The sequence below is a fragment of the Oculina patagonica genome, chromosome 2, assembly GCF_052425735.1.
Source record: "Oculina patagonica isolate OP01 chromosome 2, crgOcupat, whole genome shotgun sequence".
NCBI lineage: Eukaryota > Metazoa > Cnidaria > Anthozoa > Scleractinia > Oculinidae > Oculina > Oculina patagonica.
In genome coordinates this window covers 13,939,927-13,952,302 of record NC_135759.1, presented here as the reverse complement: position 1 = coordinate 13,952,302, position 12,376 = coordinate 13,939,927, and the positions used below count along the sequence as shown (strand labels likewise).

At 40.1% G+C, this 12,376-nt stretch overlaps 1 protein-coding gene across 1 annotated transcript in view; it reads left to right on the top strand.

Annotated features, from left to right (window-relative positions):
- LOC144643069 (uncharacterized) overlaps window positions 1-12,376 on the top strand; it is a 76,703-nt gene that overhangs the window by 15,451 nt on the left and 48,876 nt on the right. Inside the window, exons 9-18 of the mRNA XM_078502209.1 lie at window positions 313-451; window positions 1,154-1,452; window positions 3,144-3,285; window positions 4,644-5,090; window positions 5,872-6,206; window positions 6,881-7,016; window positions 7,871-8,175; window positions 8,881-9,019; window positions 9,762-10,078; window positions 11,717-11,849. Of these exons, the coding sequence (XP_078358335.1) occupies window positions 313-451; window positions 1,154-1,452; window positions 3,144-3,285; window positions 4,644-5,090; window positions 5,872-6,206; window positions 6,881-7,016; window positions 7,871-8,175; window positions 8,881-9,019; window positions 9,762-10,078; window positions 11,717-11,849 (2,392 nt within the window). The remainder of the gene's footprint in view (window positions 1-312; window positions 452-1,153; window positions 1,453-3,143; window positions 3,286-4,643; window positions 5,091-5,871; window positions 6,207-6,880; window positions 7,017-7,870; window positions 8,176-8,880; window positions 9,020-9,761; window positions 10,079-11,716; window positions 11,850-12,376) is intronic.

Genomic DNA, 12,376 nt, shown 5'->3' with positions numbered 1-12,376 from the left:
CGTAGACCAAAGTCCGATGAAATTACTATAGTGCGTGATTTTAACCCTTCAATATGCGACAATGGTGTCGGAAGTTTCTCCCAAAATCTGAGAAATAAGTGTAAAAAAATTTACGGAATATTAGGGAGGGCCAGATCGCAGTTTATTCAATAGAAACCTTACTGTTCTGCGTACATTTTTACAGTTGTCGCTGTAGTTATGAAACGGACATGGAAAAGTAAACCTACTCTTCGACGTTTATATAGCAAACTCGATAAGGACTATACCTTTGCAGTAGGTAATAGCCCATAATCTATATCTTTCTTTTCTTAGATATTCGATGGCAACTCAAATGAAAATGAAATCGTAACGAGAACCTTTTTACATCCATTTGTTGCAAAATTTGTCCGCATCCGGCCTGTAGCATGGGAGAAGGTCATTTGCCTACGGATAGAGCTGTATGGGTGTCCAGGTAAACTTTCAGTAAGCCATAACAGTTTGGCCTTAGGCCTTTTAATGACAAGCAGTTATTATGTAGGTGCCCTTGTTTGACACAGGGCGAGGAAACAAAACAAACAAACAGAAAACAACAATAACAATAAAAAGCGCCGAGCGCGACCCTTCCCACTTTCCCCAGTCCGCGCCCCACTAGCTAGCCGATGTTTTTTTCGCTCTGTATCGCCACAATGGGGATAAGGTGCAGATTACATTGCTAAAGGTATTTACAGTTTTGCTACAGACATCCTAGCGTCTCTTGCAGACGTAATTAGAGCGCAAGCGGCCTGTCGACTTTTTGAAACAGCAGGCCAAAATTAACACGGCCTGTTTCCGCAAGAAAAGTCTCACGTGAATTGCTCGCCACCCTTCGAGAGAACAACAGAACAAACAAGAGGAACAATGCCCCTATCCCTCCCCCCTCCCCCCCAAAAAAGCAACTGCTTTTAATTCTCACAGCACTAGAGGACCAGTAGAATTACAAGCTTACGAGAGCTGCTACACAACTGTTTATGTCACAGATAGTAGAAAGAAAGAAAGAAAATAAGGCAGAAAGCGATTAGAACTGCCTTCTGTAACACTGTGCAAAACAATAAAGACACGATACAATTCAAACATCCAGACCTATTACATTGTATAATACGCACTTTAAAAGTTCTGTGTGTTTGTTCTCTCGCAGCTTGTTACGATCCTTTAGGAATGGAAGCTCATGAAATATATGACGGCGAGTTATCTGCCAGCAATTATATATCTGAATACAATCCCTACAAAGCTCGCCTTAATAAGGACGGTGGATGGAGGGTTTACAATGATTTTTCTAAGGCTCATTTTTTTCAAGTGAAGCTAGGAGAGCGTGGCGTCACTGTTACTGGAATCGCTACACAGGGCTTGGGCGGCAACTTAGTCACGACTTACACCCTTTCGTACAGTATGGACGGTATAGACTGGGTCGAGTATCGGGAGAAAGGAGAAGTTAAGGTATAGTGTTATTTTCTAAAGAAATTCTTTTACTTCGGGCAAGGGAAACGCTTTGTTTAATTCTACCTTCTTTGATGCTTTTAGTGAAAGAGCGTCACCAAGTCGATTTATGAACACCGGATAATAGTTACCATAGCAAAGTTGAAGGTCTTTTCCAATCCGCCTTAGACAAAGGGTCTAGACACAGTAACGTTTCATAGGGTTTTATCCGCAGACTTTTAAACAAAACACGTAAAACGTATTTTTAAATACGTTAAAAAACCTCGTGAAAGTTCTACTTGATGGCATTCCATATGCGGAATGGTCACCTTCAAATGTTTTTATGCACCTATCAATGGTTTGCCCCAGGATGGGGGGGGGGGCAACCCCAGGGGAATTTGAAATTTTTTGGAATCCAGAGTTGAATTCCCCACCCCTGGGCACCTAGTGAATGTCAAATTTCACATATCTCCTCTTAAATTTCTAACCCAGCAGACCATTTTAGATGTCAAAATCCCTACCCTGGGAGAGCTTCATGATGTCCAATTCCCGTGGGTTGCCCGCCCCCGCCCCCATCCTGGGGCAAACCATTGATAGGTGCATTAACCAGAATAAAAAAAGTTTAAATCATCTGGTCTTTTGTTCTTAGGCTTCTTTACGCCAGGTGGCGCGTAAGGCCCCAAGGGGTTTCTGTAATCGTTTGAACGTTTACAGATGGGGTTGAAGGACCTGGGGCTGTCCTTTGTCAGGTCTCCCCCTTGACCACTCTGGCATGGTTGAACCTACTAGGAGCAAAAGCCCCAATATAGACCTTGGGATCATTAAGAGACGCAAGCCTTGGCACCACGACAAGGTGACACGCCCAGGGTGAAGTGCACTCTTTTATACAGCATAATCAACCGAAAAACCTTGAAAGTACTGTTCAAAAGCTTTCATTTGAATGGCTCCCCATAAGGATTTCATCCAACAGTACCATTACAAAGTACTGTTCTTTAGCTTCTATTTGAATGGTCACTCACTCGGGTTTTATTCGTAGTCTCAGAAGTTAACTAGTTGGCAGTCAACTTTCTCAAAGACGGACACCTTCGGGACCGGCCGCAGCTGTCCGTATAAGAGAGGTGTCCGCTCTGTAGAGAGTCGAGGTAACATGACACTAGTAATTCTGAGATAATAAAGCTAAACCCTCGCACAATGCAACAAACCTTTGCTAACTGCAACAAGACTAAAATAATGAAAGGACCGTATTCGCTCGTTAAAGCAACAATTGAGAGCTTCTACAAACTGTAACACTGTAAGTAGAAAAAGACCTCTTTAGTGTCCATACACGCAAGCAGAGAAGTAATCCGTCAAAGTCTCATTGTTTGTGTATAGTAAGCTTGGTATACACGTATCCTTAGGGCGCTGACTAACTTTGCTTTAGGTCGATACGAAGTTTGGAAGTATTTTCACTAATAAAACATGATAAAAAACACTTTCCAAGTGTCCGTTAATGATTTCAAAGTGTCCGTTGTCCGTCTTATAGGGAGTTTGGTTACACTAAAATGACTGAAAAACGGCAGGGACCATCACCAGGTGTCCGTCTTTTGGAGGTGTCCGTCTTATAGAGGTGTCCGTTAAGAGAGAGTTGACTGTAAATTGATTGTGTTTGTTTGTGAAATAGTCTATCGTCACAATGCTCCTTCACATTTCTGAGCTACTTTTTTGTTCAACAGATCTTTGAAGGAAACAACCCTTCGACAGTGACAGTGCAGCATGAACTAGAAAAGGAAATTATCCCCGTTTTCGTCAGGTTGAATGTGAAAAACGCAACTGTCGCATATACTGGATTGAGGATGGAGCTTTATGGATGCAAACGTGAGTAGGAGTTAATCGCTAACATTGTAATTATTACAAAACATTAAAATAGTAATAGAGGCTGTGAATTGTCCCATAAATGAATTATTGCCTGAGAAACGAAGTTTCGAGGAAATTAAGGAAATTTCGAGGTCAATTTTAAAGCAGAGCGCCTTATTAACCCAGAGAACAATGATCCAATAATAGTATTAATTATTATTCTCCAAGATGATATTTTCAGTCATTGGAAGCAAAATTAGTTCCGATTTAAGGGCCCACCGCGTGTTCGAACATGACGCTTTCAATTTCTAGTCATTGATTGGCCAGAATAAGTTTTTGATAATTGGTCCATGGCAGCAAAATGCCACGCACGCGTTCCTCTATGATTTTATTATCACTCTGAACTAGGCATAATAATTTACTTCAATTAAAGGAACAATGTCACGGTATATTAAGTCATTTTTCTGATTCCTTTCAAATTAAAGGAAACTTCAAAATAATAGTTTTCTAACAGAAAATAACATATGAGTAATAAAAAGGCTAAAATAACCAAGAATGGTTTCGACTGATAAAGATTAAGACAAATTTCAAACGACAAATTTGAACAACTTTGCCAATTCTTTCTAAATGTGTTGTCCGTGACATAGCCCCGGGGACATAGCTCCTTTAAGTTATTATTGTTTAGTTATGTAATCAGTAACCGTGATAGAAGAAGTACAAGCAATCGTATTGTTAGTGTATGTATTATAAGTAGCGTAAGTGCATGTAATCACATGTATTTATAAATACAGTAAAAAACCGCATATAAGAACATATGATTTTGGGTTCAGGCTGATCAAGTTCTTATTTACTAGGTGCTTACTGAGAAATCATCCTGAAAACGTTCTTAAAATGTTCTTAAAATGAGATTCAGAAATGCTGTGCATTATGCATTTCTAGAGATTTTTAACACTTACACTAAAAGAATTAATATCAGAGAAATAAATACTGTTACTTAATAAGTATGCAGTACTTTAATACTAGTTACTTTCTTATTCTGGCATCTTGTTTCTTTAATATAAGATCATGCTTTTATTCATCAGGCTTAATTGGTTCCTATAAATATGGTGCTTTATTGGCTAACTTTCAGCCTTTTGTTCTTAATTCACTTGTTTTTATATGCGGGTGTTTACTGTAGCGTAAATAATAGTATCGTGAGTGACTGCCAAATTTTATGTTGGTGGAAGTGGTGTTAAGAGATGCTGGTAGTAGGGCATGCTAATTGTAACTGGTGCTTGTCGATCGCCCAGTTATGTTCCAAAATATACGTCTTTTGTCTCATGTGGGATAAAAACTAAATCCTAAAATTTATTAATAAATCTAGGATTTCTGTTTGAAAGGTTTCGATGTGAGCGTTGAAAACGACGCTCTCAGACGTCCAACAGCTCAGTCTGGGAATCTCACGGACAATTCAGGCCTGGCTGTGGATGGTAACAGAGCTTCAGACTACTCTCTTGGCTCATGCTCTCTCACGGACGAGACCGAGAAATCCTGGTGGGTAGTCGACTTGCGCACGACAAAGACCGTGACTGGAGTATTTATAGCGAATCGCGGGGACGAAGACTATCGAAATGTCACAGAACTGTCAATAAGGGTCGGCTCTACGAACCACAAAGGAGGAGTTGGAAATCCAACTTGTGGAGGTCAATCGCATGTTTTTTATAGAGGCACAGCTAGAATGGTACCCTGTGTACCGGAAGTAGAAGGACGATTTGTCACCATATTTGTCCTGAAAACCAATTCATCGCTAAGCTTATGTGAGGTGGAAGTTGAAGTCAGCGACATAGGTACGATTATCTCAGTTGTTATTGTCATAAACCTCTGTAAAAATAATTTCTCCGCAAAGAAAAAAATCCTGTGGGCATTAAAGCATAAATGAAAGCAATCTTGCTAGTCAGTCTACGGGCCTTCGACGCATGAAGTTACTAGGAGTAATGTTACTCCTTCGGGATGAAGTGATAGTTTTACAATTACAAGCATTTGCTGCTCCCCATTTATACTGCTGGATCGAGAGAGGAACGCTGGGAGTTAAGTATTGTGTGCGAATTGCTCTCTAAATTAGCCTTACAACGCTAACGGTTGTATTGCTGTAGTGGGAAATCAGACTTGAAACCCTGTCTGTTTTGCAGGCTTCATACTCCATTTAACAATAAGGCTACATGTCCGAGTTTTATATGAGCAAATAGTCAACGAGGCGCGGCCGAGTTGACTATCGCTCATAATAAAAACGAGGGCGAGTAGTCTAATTGTTTTAGTAGATATCCTAAATAGTAGTCTAGGACCCAAAACGTTATGTACTCTCTTCTTTTTACGAGCAACTCTTAAACCAAAATTCTAAAAACCTTTTCTTTTTACGAGCAACGCGCACGCGATCGTGTTTTATCAGCAAATATCGAAAACAATGGGAGAGCCAATCAGTGGATTTCCAATAGAACGTACTGACTGTCTACTAATTCTTATTCAACTAATAACGCGGCTTTCTTATTTTATTTTTCCTTGTTGATCTCGGAATTTTTGCCTGTTGTTTACCTTCATTTCAACTTGCCTTTTTATTCCTATGTACTTAAGTGAGTCATGAAGGTCTTGGAATGTATACCGAACTAATCCCGGATGAGCGCATCACAGCCTCGTCTTGGCATAGCCCCAAACATCTGCCCTATTACGGGAGACTGGATACGAACATCGGCCATGGGGCCTGGTGCGCTGCAGCGGATGACTTAAGTCCGTTCTTGGAAATTGATCTTGAAATGGAATACCATATCAATGGTATTATCACGCAGAATAAACATCGGTTGTCCGCAGACCAGCTGGGAGAAGCCTGGGTTACAGTGTTCTCTTTGTCTTTCGCCACAACACGGGAACAATGGAATTACGTCAGGGATGTCCAAACAAATCAAACTATTGTTAGTACCTGCATCATTTCGGCAGCGACTATATAATTAAAAAAAAAAAAAATAAAAAAAAAAAAAAAAAAAGCGAGCGACAGGGAAGGTTGGGTTGAATACCGCAAATACAACGCTTTCCTGTATCTGATTGGCTGTATTTTCTATGGCATGGTATAAATATTTTTAAACAATTCCAAGGGCCCACAGGCGTATTTGAGCTTTCAATAACTCTTTTGTGAGAAGGGAGAGTTCTGTACAAGAATTCTGATCGAAAAAGCAACAATAACACAAACCCAATACAAGTATGTGTACGGGGACATTTGTATTACCAAAAACATGAAAACTAGGCTAGGCAGGCCAGGGTGAGATCAGTCACAATTTTGCAGGGTTTAAACCAAAATACTGTATTTTCGCATTAGTTTTAAAGTGTCAGTGGTGGTCATTTTTGCATAACTAAGGTTAACAGATCTCCAACGCCTCGGGGATCGCCAACTTTATTTCTTTCCAGTTCACTTCGTGATTAAATAAGAAACTTACAATATGTTATGATTTAGGGAGCTACAGACCAACCTTACCTAGTCCTGCGTTCTAGTTTCTTCATCCCTAGCTCAATGCTTATAACTGACATCCAATCGATGTGGATGTCATTATTTGCTGCTACCCTGATAATGTTTAGTATATATCTATTTTAGGATTTTACGGGAAACGATGCAAATACCTTGAAGAGAAAAACCGCGCTCTTGGGTTTTACTGGTCGTTTTGTGCGCATTCACCTTAAAACCTGGAAGAACTTGCCGTGTCTTCGAGTGGACCTGATTGGATCTAAAGGTGAGAAATGCCACTGGTTCTTAAATTTCTAGCTCTTGGTCTTTCCATAATGACGTCCTTTATGTGAAATATTCACCTCGATAGTCACGACCAGCAGCTAAAAGTATAGTTTTATAGAAAAGCGAAGCAAAATTCCTTTGACTGCAATTAAAGGTTCAGCATTCATAATTCGCTAAGAGAGATATTTGTGTAGGTGGTTTGTAAGGCTGAAAGGCTGAAAATTTTCAGCAAAACTTGACGGATTACGGACGGATTAATTTGGTTTACCACTGCTCTATTTAAAACGATCTCAAACAAAAGTCTTGTCTTCGCTTCAAAATCTCAAGGACTGACAAAACGAGGAAATTTAATAATAATAATAATAATAATAATAATAATAATAATAATAATAACAACAACAACAACAACAATAATAATTATATTAATAATACTAATTGAAAAATTTGTAGCGTAAAATTTGTAGTGCGCGCATGTTTCTCCAATGTTTCCAGTTTTGCCACCCGGGATTCCGGGAAGCATTGTTTCCAGCGTTAAATTTGTTTCCAAGAAATAAAATTTGCTTCTGCTACACCGCAGAAACATTTCGTGTTTCCGTGCGTCCTGGAAATATGGCAAAACGAGGAAACAATTATGAAAACATGCTCCCAGCATGTTTTTGGAAACACGTTTCCTCGTTTTGCCGGGCCTTAACGAATTTCGAGGCTACAAGAACCGGAGGTGGCGTTAGAATTTAGCGTTTGACCTCTGTGGACGTTTAAAGAGGCTTACTGGGGTATGTCTTGGAAATAAACATTCTCTCTGAGTCGTTGTTTCATTACTGATAATGTATTAATGTTGCCTTTTTTCATATTTAGCCTGTTTCCAACACTACTTGGGTGTGGGAGTTAGTCCGCAGAGAGTACGCGACTCTGCCATGGTGCACTCCACTTCTCACTCCTACGTTTATGGCCATAGAGCTAGGCTGTACCATAGAAATTACTGGGGCCCTGTGAACAATGATGCACTCGCCGTTTTGAAAATTGATTTTGGGTATGCGAAGATGAAAATTACCGCTATAGCCGTACAGTCCGGGTATGGGTACTTTGTATCTGCCTATGAACTTTCTTATAGCGTGGATGGCTGGTCATGGAGTCACTGGATCGAGCATGGCACTGAAAAGGTACTCAAGAAAGAGAAAATTCTCGAACTCAGCTGAACTGGGACGAGTGGGGCCTTGGCACGATAAAAGATTGTCACTTTTTTCCCCTGCCAAGGCCTCTACGGCTAATTTAGAACCGAATGTCGCTGAGGACGAGAATAGGAGGAAAAATTTTATTCTGAGTAGACTAACACAATACTGACCCAGGAATTGAACCAATGTCATTTTGTTTAATGCACATATTGAGCTGTAACTTTGGCTGGTTATCCACTTTTTTTCTCGAGGGAAATGTCTAAGCGCAGACATGTCGTTTACCACTCTGTGGCGTATAAAGGATATCTGTCTCCCGGGTAGCACTGAACAATGATCTTTTTGTCATTCACAGTCAGAGTCTGTTAGAAGTTGTTTTCAGTAAATAGGTCCCGGGAACTTTAGTTACTGCGCGTATGTTTGCAAAATATCCTTGATAATAAGAAATCCCAACGGCAGAATTTGACTATATTTCATACTTACAGCGGTGTTATCGTTCCTTAACATTTATCCGTAATTCCTGATTTTAAACTTATTAAACGCAGTACTAGGGTAACCGTTTTGGAAACCTGTTTTAGACCAAGACCGTTATGTTGTCGATTTATAGCTCTTGTAGACCAGGGACTGTTTCTAACGTTGCAAAATCCGAAGACTTCCTTACCTGTTATTTAAATTTGTTTTTGATTGCCTCGGTAGATTTTCTCTGGATTCACAAACTTTAACAGCATCAACAGATTTATGCTGCCATATTCTGTAGATCTCCGCTACTTGATTGTTCGACCACGGGCCTATTTCGCGCAGAGGAGAGTTCGACTTGAAGTATTCGGATGCGAAGGTTTGTGCCGTGAAAAAATAAATAAAATAAATGGGTATTTACAGTGGCACATCCACGGAGTGGCTATTCCACTGTTTTCATATCGAATTGGAATTTAGAAATGTTGCTTTTTGTAGAGGGAGGTAAACCGAATCGGGATTATCCGAGTAAAACCCTTAAAGCAAGGACGAGAAGCAACAACAAAGGCGAATAACATATGACGCCGGGTCCGGGAATCGAACCCGGGTCACAATGGTGGGAGGCGGGCGGTCTCATGTACTGCGCCATCCCTGCTCCCCAGCGGGCGCATACGAATGCTTGTGTACTAAGATATGTATTACTTTCCTTTTGTATACAGCTCCAGGTTAAGCATTACGTTTATTTTTCCGCGAACGGCAAAAATTCAACTTCTGCCGTCTGCTGTTTCGCTTTCGCACGCGGAAATGAGTAGTTTTGTGTTTGTCGTGAATGTGGGTTTTTCCCCTTTTTCCCCCTTTTTTACGATAAAAAGGTAACAAAATGAAACGCAAGCACGCATTTTCCGATTGCCGTATAACGTATGCTTAATCTCTCTATTGGAAACTTTCATTTGCCTGGCTAAAAAACGCTTTATTGAAGTTTTCGTCCGGTAGTTAGTAATTCGAAATTTCTTGTAACCAGGAGACGAATGGCTCCCCCTTTAATGCGCTCTTGTTTTTACTCATTCTCAGTTAAAACTAAATTATTTCAATACCGACTTTAAATTATTTTTTTTTACTGTCAGCTACCTCAAACTTTCATTCAGTGGGAATTGAAAGCTTGAGTAAAATTGCCAATTCATCCATGACTGCGTCAAGCTGGAAGCCTGGGCACTACCCTCATGCAGGGAGGCTATACCATTCCATTGAGGATGGTTCATGGTGCGCGGCCATAAACAAACAGGAAGAATATTTAGAGGTGGATCTTGGGAAAGAGTTGACCTTGGCAAAAATAGCCCTCCAGGGTCACCCAAGCGACGGCTCAGGTGTGACTTCTTTTGCCATAGCTTTCTCCAGAAATGGAGGACACTGGAATAATTACAAGATAAACGGAGCTAGAAAGGTAAGTGCGTCCTCATGAACTTCTTTGTATGTGTTTCGTTCAACCATTTTGGAGTAGGGAGAGAAGCAGCTAAACCTTTTTTGGGCCTGGGGCGAACTACGTAGCGTTGCCGGGATACGGAACATAGCATAGAAACTGTTGCTAAGGTAAACATCTCTTGCGTCGGCGGTATTCTCGCCAAACCCAGAACCCTCGTCCTTTACTATGCAAGATCAAAAACACTGCAAAGACTGCGACTTTCGTTAACAATGTGAGCAAAAGCCAAGTATTTAAGCTGTGGTTGGCAAGATTTCCGTATCATCTCATACTTTATTATACATGCAGCTAATTCCTCCTTAAAAGAAAACAATAGAGTGCCTTTGGTTAAATTATTGTTTCGACATTTAAAATTGCTGATTACAAATTTAATTTAAGTTTACAATTTTGCCCGAAATTTTCTAGACTTTCCGAACTTTTGACTCGAAATTATAAAACTTTGCAATTTGTCATTTATAGTCTTGGAAAAAAGTATAACAAGATTGAAAGATTTGCTAAACAATACGTGTTAGTCGACTTGATGCATAATGAAACGTTTTCATTGTTTCAGTAGAAAAACAATCGAGCAGATTCGATCTGTCACAGCGTTTCCTACCGTTTACAGGAGATCTTGCCTATGCAAAACACAAAACAACAACTTGAGACAGAAAAAGCGTTTATCTTATGGAAAGCAAATAATTTTTCATACGTCTTCCAGGCTGTTTTCCAGATATTCAGCAAAAAGAAACATTTTTCTCGACGCTATCGTGCGTTAACGTTAGTGAATGTAATTATATAGCGATAGGTTTAAAAATTCACAATAGTGGGCAACAGATAACTGGTGAAGTGGAGGTTGTCTTCAAGAGCGATCAAAATTTTGGTATTTGGTAAAAAAACTCCATGGAAACCACCACGGAAAGTCGGGAATTAGAAGGATAAAATGCCTTAGCGAGTGGAAATTTGCGGTTTGACGGAATGACGTGGAGGACTCAGTCTACCCTCCAGGAAGGATGTCGTTCGATGGATGAATTTGAACAATTAAAAGGGACTAGGGAGCTTAAGCAATAACGACGGCGACGCCGAGGACAACGTCTAGTAAAAAATGAATTTAATTTTACTCAAGAATCTTGCAGTTATCCAGATGTGTTCAGTTTTTCCATTGGTTTAGGAACTAGCTCCAGCTGAATGTGTAAAGAGAACGTTCATCCCCAAAAGAAAAACGGAAATTTAGCCGTGGTCGTTCACGTTCTCCAAACTACGCAGAATTTGGTCATTTCACGTTGTTGTTTTGCAGAGAACGGCCAAGAAATGTATATAACGCACGTGCAGTTATTATTCTGTTCATAAAACCTTTTGTTTGGTGACGTTCTCGTTCACGTTGTCGTCGTAGTTTGCTTAAGCTCCCTATTAATCCCTTATTGCATGGGTTGGTTATTATTTTATGGACAGAAGGCACAAACCAATGCCTTGGACTTCCAGATACAGAGTTTTAGTCTGACCTTGTTGTATTCTTGAAAAAAAAAACAAAAAACATGTAATTGTAACTGCGCGTCTCCTTCGCCCCAACCACTGGGAAATCTGGAAAATATACAAACAAAATTTACTTGCTTCTTTGGTTTTTAGGAATTTCGTGGCACTCGTGGTAACACGGTGGTCACCGCAGTTTTTGAATGGAAATTCGTTGCAAAGAAGATTAGAATCTATGTACTTGGTTGGTACATTTGGCCTTGTATGAGGATAGAACTGTATCACACAGGTAAAGTAGAGCAGCACACGTAAACTTTAAAGGGGCTTTGTCATGCAATTGTAGGCAATTTCAGCACTGACCAACTGGTCATAGAATTAAATGAAATATCACAATAACGGCTTAAAACTGAAGAATTTCTTCAAAGAAACTCAGAAAGGCCAAAAAGGGGCATGGATGGGCAAAATTCAAGAAGATTAAAACGGATTGCGTTTGGGTAAACTGGAAAAACGTCAGCCCGACCTTTTTCAAGTTTATCTCAATTTGTATGAAAGTGTCATTTACAGTGCTCGAAAATCATCCGTTTGTTCTGTGTAGCCGTGATTTTGCCAATAAATGACTTTTTGCTCTGCCAATTTGGTAGAAACTTTAAAGTTAAAGGCTGGTTCTCATATGATCGCCCCGATCGTTTCTATCGCTTCTGTCGCTTCAAAAAGTTTTCTTGCGATCGGGGCGATTATATGAGAACATCACAGAGACGATCGCTCACGTCTGCGACGATCGGGACGATCACGATCGCTTCGATCGCCCGTGTTCTA